This window comes from Sminthopsis crassicaudata, chromosome 1 (genome assembly GCF_048593235.1).
Source record: "Sminthopsis crassicaudata isolate SCR6 chromosome 1, ASM4859323v1, whole genome shotgun sequence".
NCBI classification, from domain to species: domain Eukaryota; kingdom Metazoa; phylum Chordata; class Mammalia; order Dasyuromorphia; family Dasyuridae; genus Sminthopsis; species Sminthopsis crassicaudata.
Genome location: NC_133617.1, coordinates 18010315 through 18032355, shown reverse-complemented (window position 1 = coordinate 18032355; position 22041 = coordinate 18010315). Strand labels below are relative to the sequence as shown.

General features: G+C 44.2%; 2 protein-coding genes and 1 long non-coding RNA gene across 3 annotated transcripts in view; 2 read left to right on the top strand and 1 right to left on the bottom strand.

Moving 5' to 3' along the window:
* ANKRD13A (ankyrin repeat domain 13A) overlaps positions 1–3158 on the top strand; it is a 38749-nt gene extending 35591 nt beyond the window's left edge. The window contains exons 14-15 of the mRNA XM_074295262.1: positions 410–477; positions 1534–3158. Of these exons, the coding sequence (XP_074151363.1) occupies positions 410–477; positions 1534–1729 (264 nt within the window). The 3' untranslated portion in view covers positions 1730–3158. The remainder of the gene's footprint in view (positions 1–409; positions 478–1533) is intronic.
* Positions 3159–12227: 9069 nt separating this feature from the next.
* On the bottom strand, positions 12228–14730 carry C1H12orf76 (chromosome 1 C12orf76 homolog). Its single transcript, XM_074295245.1, has 2 exons — positions 14155–14730; positions 12228–13618 (listed from the first exon to the last, which is right to left on the bottom strand). The coding sequence occupies exons 1-2, from the start codon at positions 14321–14323 to the stop codon at positions 13533–13535; spliced, it is 255 nt and encodes an 84-aa protein (XP_074151346.1). The 5' UTR covers positions 14324–14730; the 3' UTR covers positions 12228–13532.
* LOC141558286 (uncharacterized) lies at positions 14628–17880 on the top strand. Its single transcript, XR_012487025.1, has 2 exons — positions 14628–15409; positions 16029–17880. It is a non-coding gene; the product is annotated as an uncharacterized LOC141558286 (long non-coding RNA).
* Positions 17881–22041: the final 4161 nt, after the last annotated feature.

Below are 22041 nucleotides of genomic sequence, written 5' to 3'. Positions count from 1 at the left end.
GAGTTTTCTCATTGGGCCCAAACCGGCTGCTTGGCAGTTTCTACCCACGTTCCCAGTTCTGCTTGCTGGGGCCAACTAGAACCAACCCTGCTTTGAGACCCTCGGGATCCACAGAATTCTCCATTTTTAACCGCTCTTAGTGAAGACATTTGAGGGGAGACCTCGGGCGGCTCGACACGAGGCCCCCCGCCACGCTGCTCCCACCGAGCCTCCGTCTCCGTGGGATGGCAGCCAGTCCAGCTCCTCGACACTAAAGGGCGTCAGCCTTGGGAGACGGCGCCCGCTCAGTCGTGCCGTCCATACATGTACTGATGATTCTCTCTAGTTCTTCTTGACAGAGACGGGAAGAGAGCCGGGGGCTTCCTCGCTCTGAGAGGCGGCGGCTGATGCCTTTGTTTTGTCTTCCCAGGATGTCCCGGGGCTGCCTTCAAATGGGGGACTCACTGGTCCACAAGTCTATGACTCGCAGTACGAAAGGTAATGTCTCTGGACTCCCCCAAGGATGGAGCATAATGTCAACCGGTTTTTAATTAGCCTTTCCTTTTTAAAGAAATACTTTGAAATGAGGTGTCCCCGTGCTCCGAATCGGTTTGTAAAGTCGTATTTTTGTTGGTATCTTTTGTGTTTATATCACCTTCACCTCCCCACCTCTATCCAGTGAACCTCATAACAGATCAGAGAAGAAAAAGACCAAGCGAAGCTCAGCCAGATCCGCTGCATGAGCGCTCTGACAGCGTGTGCGCCGTTCTGGGCCTGTAGACCCCCACCTCTGCAAAGGAGCACAAGTAGCTCCACTCTTAGGGGCGCACCGTGGTCCTGCTGTTGGCCCAGCTCCTTCTTTCCTGTTCCATTGTTGCCATTACAGATCCTGTTTTCTTGATTCTCTTTTCTTTGTTCCCTTGGTTTTCATCTTTCTGCGAATTTTTTCTTTATGTTTTCTTTATGACTCCGTAATGTTCTATTGACTGTTTGTTTAGCCTTTTCCTAGTTACCACAAAGGAGCCTTTTCTGATGGATTTTTTGGGGTAATTCTCACTTCTTTGTCCCCAAGTTTATAAGGACAGGGCACTTTGCTTTTGCCCTGCGTGGCGCAGCCCGTGGGCTGGCTCTGGTCTGTGGGGCCTCGCACAGGCCATATTTGGGCCCCATCAACGTCATTATGGCCACGGCCTTCCGTGGCCGGTCAGCTGGAGATGTGTCTGGCTCCTGCCTCATCCCTCCTGCCCCTTCTCCATTGGCCTGCCTTGGGATGGCGTGTTAATGGCAGCCGGCCGCCTGTGGCCCACTCCCTCTCCAGGGCTTTTTCACCATCCTTTGAGTCACCTGAAGCTCGGAAGCTTCTGCAATCCCCATGAATCATGGCCCTGAGGCTTCAGGAGAGACTGACGGGGTGCTCTGGGGGACGAGCTCGCACCCTGGGATCCGGCCCGTGCCCCTGAACCCCCGAGGAGCTCTTGTCTCGGTGATGTGGGGGGAGAGGGTTGGAAGGACAAGGGGCTGGCCTGGACTGAGAGGGGTGTTTGTCTTTTCTAGGGCTATTCAGGAGAGTCTGCTCACTAGCTCCAATGGTCTCCGGCCTGGAGCTCTGGAGGAGGCCCGGAACTTTGACACGGACCTGCAGCTGGCCATGGAACTGTCTGCCAAGGAGCTGGAGGAGCGGGAGCTGCGGCTCCAGGAGGAGGAGGCCCAGCTGCAGGAGGTCTTACGGCTGTCTCTCACTGAGAAGTAGGGCCCGTGTTCCGTGGCCTGCGCCTGGGCCCAACTTCCCGGGAAGCCGGCCTCCTCCTCGCCGGTGGGCCCTTCGGGTGGTCCGAGGGGGTAGCAGGGCAGAGCCGCCTCCTGTCTGGGCCGTGGCGTCCGTGCGGCTCCAGCCCCCGGGGCTGGTGCTGATTTGCGGCTCACCTCCACCGAGACTGAACCTAACCCAAAACTCCACCAGGTTTGTGGGCTCCTATTTATCCAGTAACGACGGAACGTCCTCCTGTGGTCGAGGTGCTTTTGTGTGTGTGCTGGTGCTCTAGTGCCCACGCCCACGTGCCTCGGCGTGAGAGCAGAGCATCCTTGGGGAGGGGTTCCACTTCTCCTGGCTCACCAAAGAAATGGGGCCGGGCGGGTCTTCCAGACACCTGGAAGCAGGATCTCCGTGTCCCGCGGACACTTGTTGTGGCCAGCCTTGGGACTGATGAATGTTCAAGGAGAATGCACAGCATCTCTGAGCCCAGGATGAGTCCCCCCCTTGGGCTTAGTTCCTTGTCCAACCCCCAGGGCGGCTCTCCCTGCCCACGCTCTGCCCTGGCCAGGCTGAGCCTGGAAGGGCGCTTCCTGTCATCCTGCAGCCCCGTGGGGCCCCATTTGGTCAGCGTCTCTATCCCCGAGCTCTCTTCCCCCAAGGGCAGCCCTAGGAAGCTTCAGCTTTGGCAGTTGTGGATTGAGGATTGGGGCAGCTTGAAACCAAAATAAGAAAGCTTCCGTGCAAGGTGCTGGGTCTAAGGGAGGGAACACACACCAAAGTACATCCCGGAGAAGTCCCAGCTGGGACGCCTTCGTGAGGGAAAAGAATGAAATTATCATTAGAAGGTCAGCTCATTGTTGACCGATGGCTCTCGAGCAGCCCAAAGGGAAAGTTCTAATTGCTTTTTACAGTTCAAATCAACACCTTTCTGGATATATATTTTTTTAACAGACTCTTTTTATTACTTTTGAAAAAAAAATAAAGAAAAATCTACTCCCACCACAGTAGCAATATAAGTATATATTTTAACCAGATTTCTCAGGCCTTTTTTAATATCTTTAGCTATTTAACTATTTTGTCTAACCCTTCTGTAAATACCCACCTTCCCGCGAGAGCACCGTTGAACATAAACAGCTACACTCCACAGCGGAGGCCACCTTTTTGTTCCCGTAGGGATTCCTTCCTGCATTGAGACAACTCCATGGGCCATCTCGGCCTTTTCAACCCTTGAGTGAATGGCAGCTGCCATTCTGGGGGAGGAGCCTGGGAGATGGAGGGGAGGTGGCTGTTCGGGACCGTTTCAGGATCGTCCCATTAAGGTTGCTGGTAAAATGTTTCTAGTCACATAGGACAATGTTTTTTAATGCCTTATAATCACTTCTCTTTTATGTAACTGTCAAATTAAAATTCCTTCTATGCACAGCCAGTCCGGAGAGTCTGCGTTGCATTTTTCTCAAACTATGCAGCTTATTAGCATTCTGTAAACCTGACTTTTCAGTGTAATGGAGAAGCTCCTTGGGTGTTGTTGGCAGTGGATGGTTTTGATTCACTGAAGTGAGTCGTCCTCGGACCTACCTGCTGGCGACCAAGGAAGGGTTTCCTGACTCCCTGGAGGTCAGTCCAGTGCCGGGGGGCCCAAGGTCCAGGCTTGGATCACTCATGTTGTCAGAGAGTGGTTCACGCACATGTGCAGTGCAATGAGAGGCTCTTCTTGGCAATTCAGCCAAATTCCCAAGGATTTGTTTTTCTGTTTTGGCTCAAAATTGGAAAACGGTCCTCTTTGTACCATGCTGAGTAGAAGAAATGCAAAGGGGGTTGTGATTAGGTCATGTAACTTATTTCAGTCCTTGAAGATGCTTTAATTCCGTGTGTGAGGAGTTCTTCCTTTTCTTCTCTCCTTCCTTCCTTTGTCCCTTTTTATCCTTTTCCCTCCTTCCTTCCTTTCTTCCCACCGATGCCATGGTCGGGTCATTAATAGCTGTAATGGACAAAGAGTTGACCACTTTATGGTTTCGGCCTCCCCAAGCCCGTAATGTAAGCCTTTCAGTGACAGGCGTGAGGGTGGAGTTGAGTTGGCATGGTGGTAGCCATTTCTGTGTCACAGCAAGTCATTGCAGAGACTGCATGGCATGGGGTCCCCATCTTGATGACATTTCTTTGTAAAGCCAAGGTTGCATCCCACCATTTCTGAAGGGACAGAAACAGGTGCCCTATTCTCTAGCAAAGTGGCTGCTGGGAGAGGGGCAGGTTACTGCTGGGTTTCCATCTGTCTTCTAGGTTGGGGAAAAGAATAAGGAATAAGGAAAGGAGAAGCAGGTTTGAAGCTTTTCTTGAATTGTATTGGCTCCATGCCATCCTTCAGGGGATCTATATTCTCCTGGGCATGAGTTTTCTGTCTCTTCTTGCAAAACAGAACCTATTAACTAGAGTTTTCCTAGAGCTGGGATCTGTCAACTTGTTATTTTTTAAAAAATATTTTGGTAATTATATTTCAATAGACTTGGTTTCCTTTGTAATCTGTATTTTGTGCATTTTGAAACATGATTTTGAGAAGGGGTCCACAGGTTGCATCAGGTTGCCACTGGGGTCCATAAACAAAAGAACCTCTGCCATATAACAGCTAACCAGGGCAGGAGACCTTCCTTCAATTCTTTCCCTGTTTTGTGGACAAACTGTTACAACATTTGAGCCATCCATCTTTCTGTTTTTCTATTTTTTTAAGTTTCAGTTTTCTCTTTCATTATGAACTTAAGAATTATCTTTTTTTTTTCCCCCCTGAGGCTGGGGTTAAGTGACTTGCCCAGGGTCACATAGCTAGGAAGTGTTAAGTGTCTGAGACCAGATTTGAACTCAGATCCTCCTGAATTCAAGGCTGGTGCTCTATCCACTGCGCCCCCTAGCTGCCCCCAGAACTTAAACATTATCAACCACAAACATCTTAACGTACAGACAACTCAAGGTGGGGTCATATGTGAAACTGTTGATGGCTTATGTACAACTCATTTGAGAAACTTTATTAAATTTAACAATAAGAAAATTGCCTTGTTTTGTGTCCCCTTCTGAATTTTGTTGTTCTTCTCTAAAAATGCTTTATTGATCTCCTGTGGGAAGGGGTACACTTTCTATCACTGGTCCCCCTCCTCTTCACGGCCCTTCTTGTAACAAGTATAGTGAAGGAAAACAGCGACAGGAGAGTCTGTCTCCAACATCTCTAGTTTCTCACCTCTGCTAAGAGGTGAGATGACTATAACATTAAACTCTGGGTTTCCTGACTCATTATACAATATATTCATGATGGAGAATGGATAGAATATGTGCATTGCATATAATGAACACATTGTATACAATATATACAATGTATATTTTATATTAGGTATACAATGTATGTGTATATACATAATGTGTATATATATATACACACATATACTATAGATGTGTATGTGTGTGTATATATACATATTTGTCTTGAGAAAGAAAAAGAAAAATTTAAAAGAATGAAAAGCTAACTCTATCGGATCTTAAGAAGCAATACGGTAGAGGTGAGATGAACATTAATCCAGCAGCAGTCTTTCCTTACTACATTAATCAGAATTTTAGTCTTTGAAAGTTATTCACATTTATATTTTTAAATTTTATTTTATTTTTAAAATTAATTTTATCATAACTTTTTTTTTTGACAGTACATATGCATAGGTAATTTTTTACATTATCCCTTGCACTCACATCTATTCCGAATTTTCCCTCCTTCCCTCTACCCCCTCCCCTAGATGGCAGGTGTGTTATGAGTGTGTTATGAATGTATGGAGAACAAATGAATTTGTTGCGATACCATGTGCATAGAACCTGCCCTTATGTTCATGTGACTGCTGACCAGGCAAAAGCAACATGGTCCTGCTCAAGGACTTCCCATTCCCCCTCACTCCCAACAAATTTATTACCTTTTATTTTTCCAAATACATGCAAAGATACTTTTCATCATTCACCTTTGCAAAACCTTGTGTTCCAAATTTTTCTCCCTCCTTTCCCCATCCCCTCCCAAAGACAAGTAATTCAATATATGTTAAAGGTGCAGTTCTTTTATAGATATTTCCATATTCATTATGTTGCACAAGAGATATCGGATCAAAAGGTGAAAAAAGAAAATTTTTAAAAAACAAGCAAATAGACCAAAAAGGAAGATGCTGTGCTTTGATTATACTCAGCCCCCACAGTCCTCTCTGGGTGCAGAGGGCTCTATCATAAATGCATTGGAACTGGCCTGAATCACCTGAAGAGAGCCACGCCCATCAGAATTGATTATAGTGTAATCTTGTTGCAGTGGTGTATCATGATCTCCGATTTTGCTTACTTCACTTTGCATCAGTTCCTATAAGTCTCTCCATTTAAGAGAAATCCTGCTGTTCCTTTCTTATAGAACAATAATATTCCATAACATTCATATGCCATATACCATAACTTATTCAGCCATTCCCCAGCTGATGGACATCCACTCAGTTTCCAGGTTCTTGCCGCTACAAAAGGGCTGCCACGAACATTTCTGCATATGTGGGTTCCTTTCCCTCAATGATCTCTTTGGGATATAAGCCCAGCAGAGACTCTGCTGGATCAAAGTTTGGTGGCCCTTTGGGTCTAGTCCATAGTGAGGATAGAGCTTCAGGCCGGGAGTCATCTTCCTGAGTCCTCAGACACTTAGGGTGGCCCGGGTAAGCCACTTAGCCCTGTTTGCCTTAGTTTCCTCATCTGTAAAATGAGCTAGAGGAGGAAATGGAAAAACCACTCGTATATGTTGCCAAGAATGCCCCAAATGGGCTCGGATAGAGTCAGGCACAGCTGAAATGACCCAACTCCAACACCACGAATAGAAATTTCAGCTTTAAGTCAGATGGTCACTGGCTCCATAAATTGTAGCAACAAGGCTTCTTTAGTAGCCCTTTCTAAGTAAAACCATTTTTCTAATGTCATTATTATAAATTGTTTTCCTGATTCTGCTATATTCCCAATATCTTGCAAATCTTCATTAGCTATTTTGAATACTTAATATTTATCATATTGTAATTTTCTCTTCTATTCACTTATCATAGTTAAAACTAGTCTCCAAATTATGGGTATCCCTTTATTTCCAGTTTTTTACTGCAACAAAAAGTGTTATTCTGAGTCTTTTTGCATATATGGGTCCTTCCCCTCTTTAGGGGAATCTCCTTAGTAGTGGAATTACTGGGTCAAAGGTTAAGTTCACTTTAGTGACTTTGGGGGAATGGTTCCAGAGTGTTTCTAGAATGGTTAGACCAATCCACAGCTCTTTCAACTTCAACATCTAGAAACTCATCTAAAAACCTTTCCTCTTGATAGGTGATGAGGCTACCTTTTTTTTTTTTTCTTAGAAATAAATGATCCTGTAGATATCTTATTCTGCTTTTAGAGGGGGGAACAAAAGTGATATTAAATGATTCCCAGAAAATCTATAGTAATAAGACAGTTGACAATGCCTTTTAAAATTTGAACATCTGAATATTTTTTACAAAACGAGCAAGTTATTCCACTCATTAACAACATCAAACCGTGAGAAGACTGAAAAGTTCATTGTACTCGGGAAGGGAAAGCTTGCTTTGACAAGGATTTCCTCAGACCATAAAAATACTATGGAATGGCTGTTCATTCTGTCTTCTGAGGTAGAAAATGAGCTGTAAGGATGAAGATGTAGAATTCGGAAGCTGGAGCAGGAGTGGTTGGATTCTATTGCCCAGAAAGAGCCTTTAGAAACCATCTAATCCAGTGTCTTCCATTTTGCATGTGAAGAAGCAGAACAACAAAAAAATGGAGTGATGAGTGCAGGATCATAGAACCAGAACTGAAAGGGACTTTTAGGTTAGAGGAAGTGGAGGTTAGGGAAAATGTGATTTGCCCATGGTTATGGGGGTAGTCAACATGAAGAGTTAAGATTTATGCCCAAGGCTTTTGACTCCAAAACCAGGCCTTGGCTTTCTGTGGTTACCATCCTGAGCTACTCAATCACACTTCCTCTCTATGGGGTGGATGGAGGGGAAACTCAGTCTTGATTTCTAAGACCATTTGGGTAAGAGTTTAATCAGACTCAAAAGGGAAAGAACTCATTAACCTTAAACTGTTCTAGAAAATCTTTTCAAACAATAATGCATCAGAACTGTCAACTAGTCAGTACCTTTGTTGAACCTGTTCTAAACCTGCAAATAAGTAACTTATTCTCCAACTAACTCTAGCATTAAGTAAATACTTTCAAACAATTAGCTTTGTAACAGCCTCATTCTGTCAAATGTTATTTATTTATTGTATTATTTAAATATATAAACATTTTTATTCTGCTAGAAAAACACAATTCTGTATCCAGATATTCAGATATCTGGATCTGAAGAAGTTTGCCTAAGAAGAAAATTTTCATTTACAAACTGTGCCTCATTTTATCGCTTTAAAAATATTTCATGCCTTCAAATTCCCGTGAGTGCTGTAGAAAATGAATCAATAAGAGAAATTAATCTTAGTGTGTACAGTATAACTAAAACAGCATGAATAAGACTACTGTTGTTTGAAGGCTGGCATTTTCATAGCCAAATTTTTAAAATGAATAATGGAAATCCCCACTAGAAACAGCTTTTAATCTTTGGCAAAGTCAGTCTTCGTGGGAGTCCTTGTCAGAGAATGGTAGTATCGCATTTTCTTTGAGAATATGTTTTAAAAGTTTAGAAGTTGTACTGAGATAGCTCATGGTTCAGTGGAAAGTGTGTTGGGCCTGGAGTTATGAAGTCCTGACTCAGACACTTAATTAGGTGTATGATCCGGGGCAAGTCTCTTAACCTCTGCCTCAGTTTCCTCAACTGAAAAATAAGGACAATAGTGGTTAGGAGACTCAAATAAAGCCTAAACACAGTACCACTTTAAATATTTCCTTTGGTGTGGCAGAGAGGTCCCTGGACTTGGCCTCTTACCATTTACCAGTGTAACAAGCCAGTGCAGTGGTCCTAGCACACAGTGAATTAGGACTCAGAGGAGCTGGTCAGTTTTGGCTAACCGGCTTTTTATGATGTTGGGCAACATGATGTCTCTTTGGACACGTAGTTTCCGTAAGGGTTGGATGAAATCAAGAGATCCAAGCTTTAACTCCTTTAAGTCCTGATATTAGCTACTTTGCTTCTCCAATGAGTTAATTTTCTCATGAGTAAATAGGATTTTTATGAGGAAAGTGCTTTGTTCGTTAGGGTTCTCCAGCAGTGATCCAGGAGCTCCGATCTCCTGGTGTTGATGGCACCCTGTTCTTGCTTTCCCTGTAAAAGTATGTTATGCTTCCAGAGAGAGTGAGCAGGATTGGTGAACCCAAGATGGGGAGTTTTCATCATCTCGCCTGTAATTTCATGTCGTAATGAATTACTGTGACTGAAAACCTTTATCCCGGGGTCGCTAATCCTTTGCTGCTGGGGTTGGACCGTGGATGATGGCCTGGTGCTGGGCTTATGTTCAAACATGGAGAGTGTGGGGAAAGTGCCACATCATTTTGAGGGATGATTAGAGTGAGACGTTGGTAGAATATTTTTAATTAATAATATAATAGCCTGTCAAAATTAATAATAGCATTCACTTTTTAAAAAACCAGTGAAGTTGATCCTGGAAGCCATGAAATTTGTGTTGCAATTTGCTGGTTGCATTCATAGAAAGATGATAGGAAAACTAGTATATCCTTAGGATTTTTTTTTTTTTCTTTTTTTGCACTTGAACATCTTGCATTTTCCAAAGGGTTTTACTGTAACACCCTCTTAATTCCCAAAGTGGTTGCCTAAGTTTCCATAGAAAGATGACTGACATCTTACTGTAAAATGGTAGATATACATATCCATAAGAGAAGTAGGTTTCAATTTATTCTCATAAATTAGTTTTAAATCTATTCAGGTCTAGTGTAGACTGCACACATAATTTGTCATGTACAACAGAAGGGCATTCAGTAAAAGTATCAGGATTGGCCCACTAGCTTTTTTTTTTTTTTAAGAAATTGATGATGCTTTTTGTTTTTATGCCATTTATATTTTTGAAGAAGTGGTCAGAGGGCTGGAACATCAGTAGAGTAGAAGGAAGAGGGGCTTGCAGGACAGAAAATATTGGCTCCCCCACCTGGAAAGTCATTCCTTGTAATGAAGAATAAAAAAAGAAAAGTTCCACGAATCTAAAATAAGGTAACATGTCCCCTAAGTCTGGCATTGTCTTCAAAGTTCCATACTTTTGGTCTCTTGCTTCCAAGAAAAAGTATATTTTCATATCCCATTGCTGGGAACATGCCGGGAGCGTAGTTTTATATAAATCAGTTTGTTTTTTCTTTATGTTGTAGTCATCGTGTATGTTATTCACCTGGTTCTGCTTGTTACGTGCAAGTCTTCCCATTGTAATTGTTCAGTTGCTATCACCCGTACCTGGCTTTCTATGACCCCACTTGGGGTTTTCTTGGCAGAGATACTGGAGTAGTTTGCCATTTCTTCCTTTAGCTCATTTTACAGATGAGGAAACTGAGGCAAACAGGACAAAGTGAATGCCCAGGATCACACAGCTATTGAAATATGAGGCCATATTTGAACTCTGGTCTTTCTGACTTGGGGACCCAGTTCTTTATCCATCTATCTTATGGCTCAGCCATATTCTGTTGTATTCAGATAATTCTGATCTAGCCATTTCTTAATTTTAATCCAAGAAGCATTGCTGGAATCATTCAGCAAGTATTCAAGTGCCTTCTATGTGCCAGACAAGTAAGTCCTTTCTTTCTGCTAGGAAATTTTGATTGATGATTTTCAAGAAGAAAGTCAGACTGATGTCCAGCCCCGGGTCTCACCCTTAGTAGCTACATGACCAGAGGTAAAATGCTTAGTTTCCATGAACTCCAGTCTACCTTTGTAAAGTGGAGGGTTCCATTCAATTCAACAAGATTTGTTAGACTTCTGTGTGAAACATATGGGTTGCTAAGGGCTCTTCCAGCTCTAATTCCTATGACCTAGTTATTTTTTGATATCACTTTGAGCTTTTATGGTAGATGTGCCTATTTCAAAACTCTTTCCCCCCCCCCCCCCCCCACTTTAGTTCCAAAAAAGATAGTAGGGCTAGAAGTATGTGTAGTGGAGCGGGGGGAGTCATCTGAGACTGATTCCAAGAATCTCTGGTTTTGAAAAAACAATTACTGTTACTGCCAATCTTAATTTCCAAGTGAAGAAAGCGTAGCACTGAAGAGTGAGTTTCTGAGAGCTTTGTGGTTCCCATTCTATCCAGAATGCTTGTTGGTTACCACTGGCAAAGAAGGGATAAAAGTATCTGTCTCCCCAGCACAAGGGGGGGGTCAGAGGGTAACAGCATGGCACCCTTTGACTTTAGTGCCTTCCTCAAAACTGACAAAACATACACAATTTTACACTTCAAGAAAATGGCTTCAGTTCACCCATCTTGAGACATTGGGATTTGGAGACAGAAGGATCATCTGGCTTAATTTTATTAATGAGGCATGGGAGTTCAGTGACTTAAAAGTCGAGTAGTACAGCCAATATTTTCTGTCCTGCAAGCCCCTCTTCCCTCTACTCTACTGATGTTCCAGCCCTCTGGCTGCTCTTTTGTTCTAGTTTGTCACAAAAGGTCCGTGTTTTGAACTTCCATGGCTATAAAAAAAAGCTTCCCCTTTGCCAGTGTTAACATCTTTGTTCTATGGCAGGGGTTCTCAAACCACGGCCCATGGGCCAGATGCGCAACTGAGGACATTTATGCGGTCCGCTGGGTTATGGCAAATGGGCTGAGGGGCGGAGACAGAGGGTGAGTTTTTGTTTCTACTATAGTCCGGCTCACCCACAGTCTGAGGGACAGTGAACTGGCCAAAAAGTTTGAGTACCACTGCATCTATGGTATTCCTTTACAACATCAGTACAATGTTATTTTTTCCTTTTGACCCTAAACATGAAGCTCTGAAGCAGCACAGGCAGCAGGGCCACCTTATCCCCATGGCCAGAAAAATAAAAGCTTTTTTTCTCCTCCAAAATTGAAGAAAAAAGTTTGCCTGCAGTTTCTGGGTTTATTAAGGTTTGGTTGTGATGATTTTCTCACTGGGCACTGCTCATTCACCACTGGCTATCTTTTAGGTTGTAAAGTTAAATGTATGACTTGTTCTAGCCTTCCAACTGGCAACAAAGTTGAGAAAAAAGTAGAATGAGGAGAATTATGGGGATTAACCGGTGTCTCAAAGGCAAATTCTAGCTAATCATCTCTGGTTTCCTTGGACTACTTCGGGACCATTCATTATGGACTTCTCACACAGTAACACTGAATTTACAAGGACAACATATTAAATCAATTAATTTAGAAAGGTGAGTCTCCTCTCCGACATCCATACAGGGCTTTTCTCCATTTGTTCTCATCTATATTCAGAAAGCAGGTTTGTGGGGAATTGATTTAACAGATTTTTTTTTTTTTAACAGGTTAGGTTGGAAAAAAACACAACTTAAAAGTCTTAAGCATAAGGAGGATTTCAGTTTAATTCATATTTTGCTTGAAAACATAAAATTTGGCCAACTAAATGGATCTCTATTATGGAGAACAAAGCAAAAAACTTCAAGTGATACATTACACAAATGTATGTGTGGGCATACACACTGAGAGATCATTACAGCAGATCCTGGTTACAAAAAGCCAGTGTTATAATTTGAATAGGACAGAAAGTAAACATTTTGACAAATCAAAACAACTAAATCTAGTACTTCTAAAATAAATACTAATGATACTTTTTTGTATTTAAAAGAACTGTTCTACTTGAAAAACAGGAAACAAAACCCCTTCCAGTTCATTCTTAACAGTGCAAAATAATTAGCAGCATTTACAACGAGTTAGGATTTAGTTTGTGTAAACACTCACCTCCACTAGAGACAGTGGAGCTGAAAAGCTGCCCTCGAGAAGCCTTAGTTCACCCTCCCACCCCAGGACTGGCCCCGCAGGAGCGCCAGTTTTCCTTAAAAGAACTCTGTGGGATCTGGTTGGGCACGGTTCGTAATGAGTCTCTAGCTTTAGATTTTACATTTAGCTTAAAGCTTGATGGCCATTTTAAGATAAAACTTTCCAGACGGCACCCGCTTTACTGCATTTCTGAGCATCGCCACAGGGCCTACCTCAACAACTTGTTTTCTAGTGGGACTTTCAAGTCTTGACCTTCTCAGATGGCTATTAAGTGTGTCTTGATGCTTTAAGACAAAGACAAGCACGTCCCAAAACACCCGTCACCTTTCTGGTTAAACGCAGGTGCTTTCTAGGCAGAAGGGACATGCCTTGCTAAGTTATGAGACTGGTTTTCAGTGCCACGTTGGGGACCCAGAAGCTGATGCACAGTGAAGTACGCTCGGCTGTACAGCTCCCTGACGTGGTTTTACTCGGTCAGCCACAAGCTTTGCTTAAAAAGGAATCTACTCTGCTCATTTTATTTCCACTGGACAGAACGTGAATCCTAAGAGTTAATTTAAATCCTCGTGAACATCTAAGAACATTAATAGTTAATCTCTCCCAAGAGGGCTTTTACAGACACCCAAAAGTAGACCTGCTTTTTTAAAACAGTAGCCTTGATGATTCTGTTAATTACACGGAAGCAAGAGTCCCTAAGTGTCTGATTATTTACATACAGGGTGAGGGGAAAATACTGTTAGCAGGTGCATTCTCTGACTCGGTTGATTACAGGTGGAGCTCTTGCTGCCCAGTCCTGTCCGGCTCGGAGATGCGGCTCCAAGGGCTCGTGTTCCCAGCGCCAGTCTGCGGCGTGCATGGCTCCCCGTTAGCGGCGGCGAAGGGGCTTGTAGACGCAGATGGCCATGAGTATCATGGTGACCAGCAGGATGCTGAAGATGCTTCCCATAAGCACTGAAAAAACCAAACACCACATCTCTGAAGGAGAGGCGCAAATCCTTAGACACCTCCGAGTTTTTAACATTAACTGGTTAGACCTCTCCCCGGGGAGCCCGGCCCACCACCCTCACCCGGGGGTGAGGTTGGGGTTCCATGATTTCTAGAATTTTCTAGAATTTCTAGGTTATTTGGCTCGGTATCTTTTCTGGGATTTCCAAAGCGCTCGCGTTCTGACAGCTCCAGGACCTTCCTGTCCCAAAGTTAAGCCAAAGGGTCGGGGCAGCGGGGCTCGGATCCCGCTCTCTGGGTCCGGCCCACGGTGCGCGGGCGGCCGCCGCCTCCCAGGAGCCCGGACCTGGATCAGGCAGCGAGGCCCCTGAATCCAAACGCCCACCGCCCTTTTACAGGAGAGGAGCCCGAGGCGCCAGGCTCGGGAGACCTAATTAAAAGCGGGACTTGGTCCCTCCCACACGGGTGACCCCGGGCCGGCCGCGCCTGCCTCGGTTCTCCACCTGTCAAACCCCGCCTCGCCCCTCGGCTCCGCCTCTCACCTAGGTTCTGCCCGCGCAAAACGGCGTAAGGCCGGGTCCGCTCCGGAGGCGTCCCGGCGGGGCTCGGGGCCTCCGTCAGCCCCGGCAGGAGTCCGCCCATCCCGAAGGCGAGGAGCAGCAGCCACCGCCGCCCTCGCAGCCAGCGAGCCTCCGCCCGCCTCAGCGGCATCTCCTCCTTTTCCACCGCGCGCCGCAGCGGGAGCCCGGAGGCGGGACTTCCGCCCAGCGCCGAGGCCACGCCCCCTACCCCGCCGGAGGCGGCCGCCCCATTGGCTCCTCCTTGCCGGGCTCCCTCCTCCGCCCGACTTTCGGACGGCTCGCGCGAAGTCCGTTAAGTAGCGTCTGGCTAGTTGGTCACGCCTACCTCTGAGTGAGCGCTTGTGATTGGCTTTTCCTTGGAGATCCGCCCTAAAAGATCCTTCCTATAGTCGTTTGCTCCTCTCCCTTCGGCTCCGCCCCGAGGTATCACGAGGTCCGGCGTCGTCCGTTGGGCCGGCGAAGAAGAAGCAGGCCCCTCCCATCCGCCTCACTGGTTTCTCTGATTGGCCCCGCGCTCCCCCACTAACAGACTGTAACGTCCTCTGTCGCGCGCTCGCTCTAACCGCCGCGTCGCGCGCGCAGCAACGCCCCTCTGGCGCGGTTGTTTCCTTAACCGCCCAGTCCGCTCGAAGCGCCCTCGGCGGCTGCGTGCGTTTGGGCGTCCTCGAGGCTCCCGGTGCAGGGGGAAGAAGACTGGATTTGGAGGCAATTCATCAAAAAGCTTTGGTGGGGCCTCCACGAGTGGCGCAGTGGCGGAGGCCGCGGCGGGGGCTGCCGGGCCGGCGGCCTCCAAGTGCTATTATTCTCATTTTATAGATGAGGAAACTGAGGCACGGGGGGCTTACGTGTCTGAGGAGGGAGCTGAGCCCACCCCTACGCAGCAGCCCTTTATTACAGCCCCACGTTTCTATTCCAGCCTCACCTGTAACCTCACGAGCCCCCCTTTCACTTTTTGATAGCCTCTCTACAGAGCTTCTTAAAAAGTTTATTTAAAAAACATTTTTTTAAGATGGAGAAAGAACATTGAATGTTGCTGGGCCCAACCGCCTCACTCGGCGAGGGGATCCTTGTCTGGCCCCGGGGCAGGGGTTGTCCCGGGGCCTGGAGGTGGGCGCCCCCTCGGGGCAGGGACGATTTCTGTTTGAGCTTTTCAGAGATGCCTCTTACTGGCAGACGTCCCTACTGTGCGCAGGACCTCCTGGACGGATGGCGTTAAGTAAGCCTTCGTCTGTTTCTCTTTTGGGGGGGGGAGAGGTTGGGGGGCCATGGTTTCTAGAATCACTCTTCACTAGAGCTGAGGCAGCCTGGGAACTTGGGGGTTTTAGAGGGGTGGGGGCGGGGAGAGGAGTAGAGGGGACCCCTGTAGGCACGTGCCATGGAGGAAGGTGGTGAGGGGAGAGGGTGAAGCAGTGATTAGAAAAACATGGGGAGGGGACTTGGAGTAGTTGTTTCTTTATAGCGAGAAGGCAAAAAAAAAATTAAGGGGAAAAAAGACTCCAGTTTAAGGGTATTGCTGAGGACAGGCCGCCGGGGTGGCCCAGGTCACAGCTGCGGGGGATGAAGCCCCGGGCCGGATCGCAGGCCTGGCCCGGGGCCCCAGCGAGGGTTACCTCGGGCTGTGGTGAGGATCGCTTTCAGGACCAGCTTGTCCCAGCAGGCGCCGTTGCTGGCCGATGCAGGCGGCCTGGGAGTGGGGGGGGGAGAGAAGGCTGGCTTTGGACCCTGGCGCTGTACCTGTGTGTGACATCGCGCAGGTGGCTTCATGGGGTCCCGTTTTTCTCCAAATCTCTGGACTATCCCAGCTCTAAACGGGTGATGTTTGGTTTCTTCCTCAGCTTGTGCAAGTCCTCCCCAAAGCGAATGACAAAACTTGGAATTAGGTGAAAGACGCCTCCTCGGGCACTCTCTTCTTCCAAAATTTTTCTGGAGCTCAGTGTGGATGCTGCCGCCTCGGTCCGGATTGTGGTTGGAAGCGAGCATTTGTAGCATCTGTGGGAACTTGATCCTGAACTCTTGTGAGTCGGATGGGCCACGGGGCAGGCAGAGACGCGCCCTGCAGGCGTGTGCAGCCCCAGGGGCTCCCGGCCCAGACAGACTGTGCGGGCTGACCGGCCTCCTTCAGCGATTACGGGCCCTAAGCCCGAGAGATGGATCTCTGGGCAAATTGCTAAGACTATAATAAAACTCCTTTTTAGTCACAGACTTTCAAGTTATTTTTGGAGTAGAGAAGAGAAAGCACGCCCGAATCTCTTCCAGAACTTCTTTTTATTCCTCGAATGGCTTGGAGGCTGATTAGCCAGCCCAGGAAGCAAAGTTGGGAAGACTGACAACCACCTATCTTCCCTGGAGGTTGTAGTTTGGGAAATGGGGAGGGGTTAGTGTTTGTTACATGATTCATTTTCCTTTCTTTATTATTTTCTTTTAGTGCTCTCTTAGGCAAACACGCCTACCCCAATATAATGTCAAAAATAGGTTCCTTCTGACTGGTCAAGAGAGGTTCAGAGGAAAATGGGGGCTCATGAGCAGTGGTTGACTAGACGGCGGTGAGCCCAGAGCGGTCTTGAGGGAGCCAGAATGTGGCCATGCAAGTGCTGCACTCATGAATCCTGGTGGCTTGTGTCTGGCCTAGGGCATTCGTCAGTCAACATTTGGCTTGCCCATGAAGTCACACTTTCCTTTTGTCCTTCGCTAAAACACCACGGGGGGAATCTGCTTGAGGAATTAAAAGGAGAGGAGCGTGGTCGCCTGACCCTTTCACATGTGCAGCCTTCAGAACAGTCAGCACCCCACTCCCCCTTTGGGGTACAATGGGAACTTGCTGGCAATTGGGTCAGTCGATTTTCTCTAGCTGTGGTTTTTTTAATTGGGTTGGGGCATATTGGGAAATAAATGAGGTTTAAAAAACGGCACATGGATAAGACTTTAAAACATTGGTTTTGGCCTATGTTACAATGGTGGCCAGAGCTCAGCCCCCAATAGGCTGCCCATCATTCTGCCATTATACCTTGATGCTTGTGGGGTTTGAAAGCTTTAGTCCTGCAGTCCCCTATCTAAATACAATGTTGCTGGAAAGTCTTAAATTTCAGTTATGAACTAACGTTAAGATTAATAGAACTAGGAGGGAAGAAAAGGGACTAGCTGGAGCGGAGGCAGAGAATGATGAGTGGAAGCTCCAAAGTGACTCCCATCATTCTATCATATGACTACTTCTCCCCAAGGATTGTTTTTAATAAGTCCTTCATGGGCTGCTATAAATATTAACCACTTTCATTCTGCAGCTAGCGGGGGCCATAGTGTGCAGAGCATGGGCTGGCTGTTGGTTGGTTGGTGTCCTTCGTTCTTGAAGAGGACCAAGATGACATCGCTATATTAGAGTCGAGTTAGTGTGTCCATCTGTGGCTGATCAGACCAACATGAGCTCTGAGTGCTCTGCCACAGGGTGAACACCCAGTCCCTGTGAACAACATGGGGCAACGTGAGTTCTCCATGAAACTCGAGTGCTGTGTGATCCAGGACAAGTCACTTCAGCCTCAGTTTCCTCATCTGTAAAATGGGCTGGAGAGAAGGAAATGACAAACCACTCCAGTATCTGTGCAAAGAAAACCCCAATAGAATCATGCATCAACAAAGCTGAAAAACTGAACCAAGATAATCGGTTTATAGAATAAATTTCAAAAGTTTCCAAATGGTTGATTTTGCTCATTTCATTTCTTTGAGTTGTCCTTTACAGGAGTGAAGATCAATGAGGTGAGTGTGTGATAATGGAAAGTAAGCTTTCTGAGGACAGACCTTTTTCCAATCTCTGATCTCTAGCACCAAGCCTGACACATTAAGCCTGGCTTTTCATAATGCCAATGCTCATTAAGTATGACAGTATGAATAGCTTAGTAGATTGTGGTATATGAATGTGATGTGAATCCTGAAATTTGTTTAGCCCTTTTTCAGGAAATGCTAAAACGAAACGGAACTTTGCTCAACTCATAAGGCAACCTGGATGTGCTCGGACTGCCTTGACTACCATGTTAAAGTCTGTACGTCTTAATATACATCCTTTTTTATTTTTCCCTTCTCCTCTGAGAAACCCCAAGCTTATATATTTTCCCTATTAAAAATGTTTATTAGATCTTGGTTAAGTCCTTTTCAGATAGAAACCTGGCATGAGGTAATCTCTCCCTAGGAAGTTTTCCTTTTAATGGCATAGTCTTACTATAGCGGATTAGTCTGCTTAATAGTCAATGGCATACTCTGGATTCTTCCAAAATCCTCTCCTTGGTGACTGTATTTCCAATCTTAAGTATTTACCACTCCTGGTGTCTTTTTACCTCTTCATTTTGTCTGTAACCTCTTCTGAATGTGCTTTTTGGCAAAGAATGGCCATTGTGAATTTTTATCAGGTGTGTATTTCCAACTAGGAATTGCTCCCCTGACTTCATCAAATAATGGAATGTTTTAATGGAATACTATGCATCTTAAATATCTACTACAAAGACGAAAAAGATCGGTGTGTTACATAAATTACTGAACCAACTACAACTAAGGCAAATCTCAGTCTGGAAAAACAGGGACACAGAAGCAAATGTTTGAGAGGAAAATGCCTTTTTTAAAAATTGAGCAGAAGTTGATGTTTTTGTGTTTTTTGTGTAAGTGCAGCACTGACACTGCAGGATATATAGTCATTTCACCACAACAGTAAAATTAACATTCATACGATGCAAAAATACATAAATATGTAAAACAATTTTTGGACAAAAAGAGGTATAAGTAATTCGGAAATAATGCAGAGGGATGATTTTGTAGATCTGATAACAGTCCTCTGGCTCCAAGGTCTATAGGCCTGAGACTTGGCTCTAGAGGTCTTATACTTTTATCTAAGAACAAAGGGCATATTTTTAATTCATTTATAGAAGCCAACTCCTGTTGCTTAGAAGCCAAGATTGGACCCAGAGATGCCTAAATCCTTAAAAATTATAGCTCATTTGCAAATTATGCTTTTGGGAAGAGAAGATCCTGTTTCCTTTTAGCCAACAGAATTGTGTATATAATGGTAATTCTGTAAATTACCTTTGAATTATTTTCTCCAAGCAGACAAAAATTTTTAGCCTAGTTCTTATGATGTGGCTGATGTAGATGCCAGATGACCACAGGCACCAAATGTTAGGGTCTGGGTCTGGTCATGTGAATTTACAATGGCCATTAATTTGGCCAAAAAAGTTTAGGGAAGAGGTTATAGAAAATGATGGAATAAGATAGACACCAGGAATGGTAAATATGAGAGTGGGAGAGCATAGAAAGTCATGAGTTTTAATGGGAAGGACAAGTACCAGAAGAAACAGCTCATGAGGTTGGGGCATGCCCTAAACTGGCAGGCTAAATCCCCAAAGGGACTCAGTGCTCCAAAAGGTTATAAGTTGGTCTGGAGAGAGACCATGGGGCATAAAGTAAGGAAAAAGACTCTAGGAGACAGTGCCTTAGTGGGCTGACCCAAAGGAGTGAAATCACAGCCCATGTGAGAATTAAAATTTTAAGGTTTGTTTCCACAGTTGAGAAGTTCCAGAGTATCTCAACCTTCTCGGTTGCCATGGTAGAAGATAATGGGATATAAATTTTAGGGCCATTACATTGACAAAGAGACTGTCTTAAATCAACATAAGTAACCACAGGTGCTGGTTGAGTGAGAATGACCTGGTTTATATCCTGGGCAAGCAAAGTTTTGATCACGTTTAGTAAGCCTCATGTATATTAACTTCCCCCCTGAGGTGATTGCCACCATTTTTGAACATATGATATGGCAAAAGAAACATGGAAACATTAAGGATTGCATGTATTGGGAGTGTCATGAAATAGATTTTGGAAGGCTCTCCAATTTAAATTCTGAGAAAGGTGAGATTATGGATTGTAACTGCTGGTTCTGGCTTCTGTAAATTGGGTTTGTGTCCCCTCTTCCTCCTTGCAAGAAACATACAAAACCTTCCTCCATTCCAAGAATTTGGGTCTGAAATTTTCATTTCTAATGACCCATTTTTATAGGGAAAATTTAGCCTCAGGGATTTCACTTAATTTGAATTTCTGACTGGATTACCTCCAGAGTGAGGGAAATTAAACTGATCACGATTATTAGAACTTTCTTCCTGCCTGCCCCAGGGAATATATATATATATATATTTTATCAATTCTTCAGTTTCTCTCCACCAATCACACCCAACATTCAGGACTTCATCATTAATTCTGCAGCCATTAGAAATTGTATGGCAACCCTCTTCCTGGACCAGACTAGGTTTCCTAGAGAGAAAATTAAAATGTCAAATAATTCTCTTAAGGACCAAAGTTTATGTACTTTGTCATTTTTAACACTCTTTACAACAGGTAAAATTCAAAATCTCATGTTTAGTTCCATACAGTAAACACAAGACATTGTTGGGGATAGGAAGATGGATTAGTAATCTAATTCACATGGATAAGTGAATCTAAAGAATGTCAAAGTTATTTCAAAAAGAGAATGATGTTAGAAATATGCTACAAAGATAAAAAGACTTCAGGAGTGTATGAAGTAAGCTAGTTTATAGACATGGGAATGAGCTTTTTTATTTTCTACCTTTGAAGCACAAGATCCCTCCCTTAGCTAGGGACGAACTTAACAGATTTCCTGGTCCTCCCATCGCATATTCTTCCTAAAAAGTTCCCTCTCTTTCCTCATACAACCCATGTTCAAAAATGGCAGAAAACTACTGCTTTGGGAGGAAAAGTTATTAACACATTAGGTATGCTCATTCAGTGCTTGTAGTTACCTTTTTTTTTTTTTTTTAATTAAAGCTTTTTTATTTTTAAAACATTTGTATAGATAATTTTCAACATTCACCCTTGTAAAACCTTGTGTTCCAAATTTTTTACCCTTCCCTTCCTCCTCCCCCCTCCCTTATAAGGATGGCAGGTAATCCAGTATATGTCAAATATGTACAATGCTTCTATATATATTTTCACAATTATGTTGCAGAGGAAAAATCAGATCCAAAAGAAAACATATGAAAAAGGAAGCCAAATGCAAGCAAATAGTAAAAAAAGTGAAAATACTATGTTGTGATCCATACTTTCCATAGCTCACTCTCAGTGCAGATGGCTCTCTCCATCACAAGACCATTGGAACTGGCCTAAATCACCTTGCTATTGAATATAGTTCCTGACTTTGCCTTGGCATATAGACTCCAAAATATTTTATATTATCTACAGTTATTTTAAATGGAATTTCTCTTTGTATCACTTGATGCTGGACTTTGTTGATAACATAAAACTGCTGATGATTTATGTGGATTTATTTTGTATCTTGCAATTTTGCCAAAGTTGTGAATTGTTTCCAGTAGTTTTTTTAGTTGATTCTCTAGGATTCTCTATGTACTCTATCACATCATCTTCAAAGAGAGATAATTTGGTTTCCTCATTATCCACTCTAATTCCTTTAATTTCTTTTTCTTCTCTTATTGCTAAAGCTAACATTCATCCCCATGCAGATGATTCCTAAATTTACATTTCCAATTCAAATCTCTCCTGAGCTTCATGTATGCATTTCCAGTTGTCTATTGAATATTTTGAATTGGTTTTCTGATAAGTATCCCAATGTTATAATATATAAAATAATACTCATTTTCCCTTTTTTTAAAAAAAGCTTTTTCTTTTCAAAACATATGCATGGATAATTTTTCAACATTGTTCCTTGCATAGCCTTGTGTTTTAGATTTTCCCCTCCTCCACCCTCTCCCCTAGATGGCAAGCAATTCAATATATGGTATACATATTAAAATATATGTTAAGTCCAATATGTATAAACATATTTATATATTTCTCTTGTTGCACAAG

What these genes read in the sequence shown, in the direction of transcription:
- C1H12orf76 (XM_074295245.1), bottom strand. Translation starts at nt 14,323, where the DNA reads ATGCCGCTGAGGCGGGCGGAGGCTCGCTGGCTGCGAGGGCGGCGGTGG. An exon ending in TTTGCGCGGGCAGAACCTAG is followed by an intron (nt 13,619 to 14,154) that starts GTGAGAGGCGGA and finishes TGGTTTTTTCAG; the next exon opens with TGCTTATGGGAAGCATCTTC.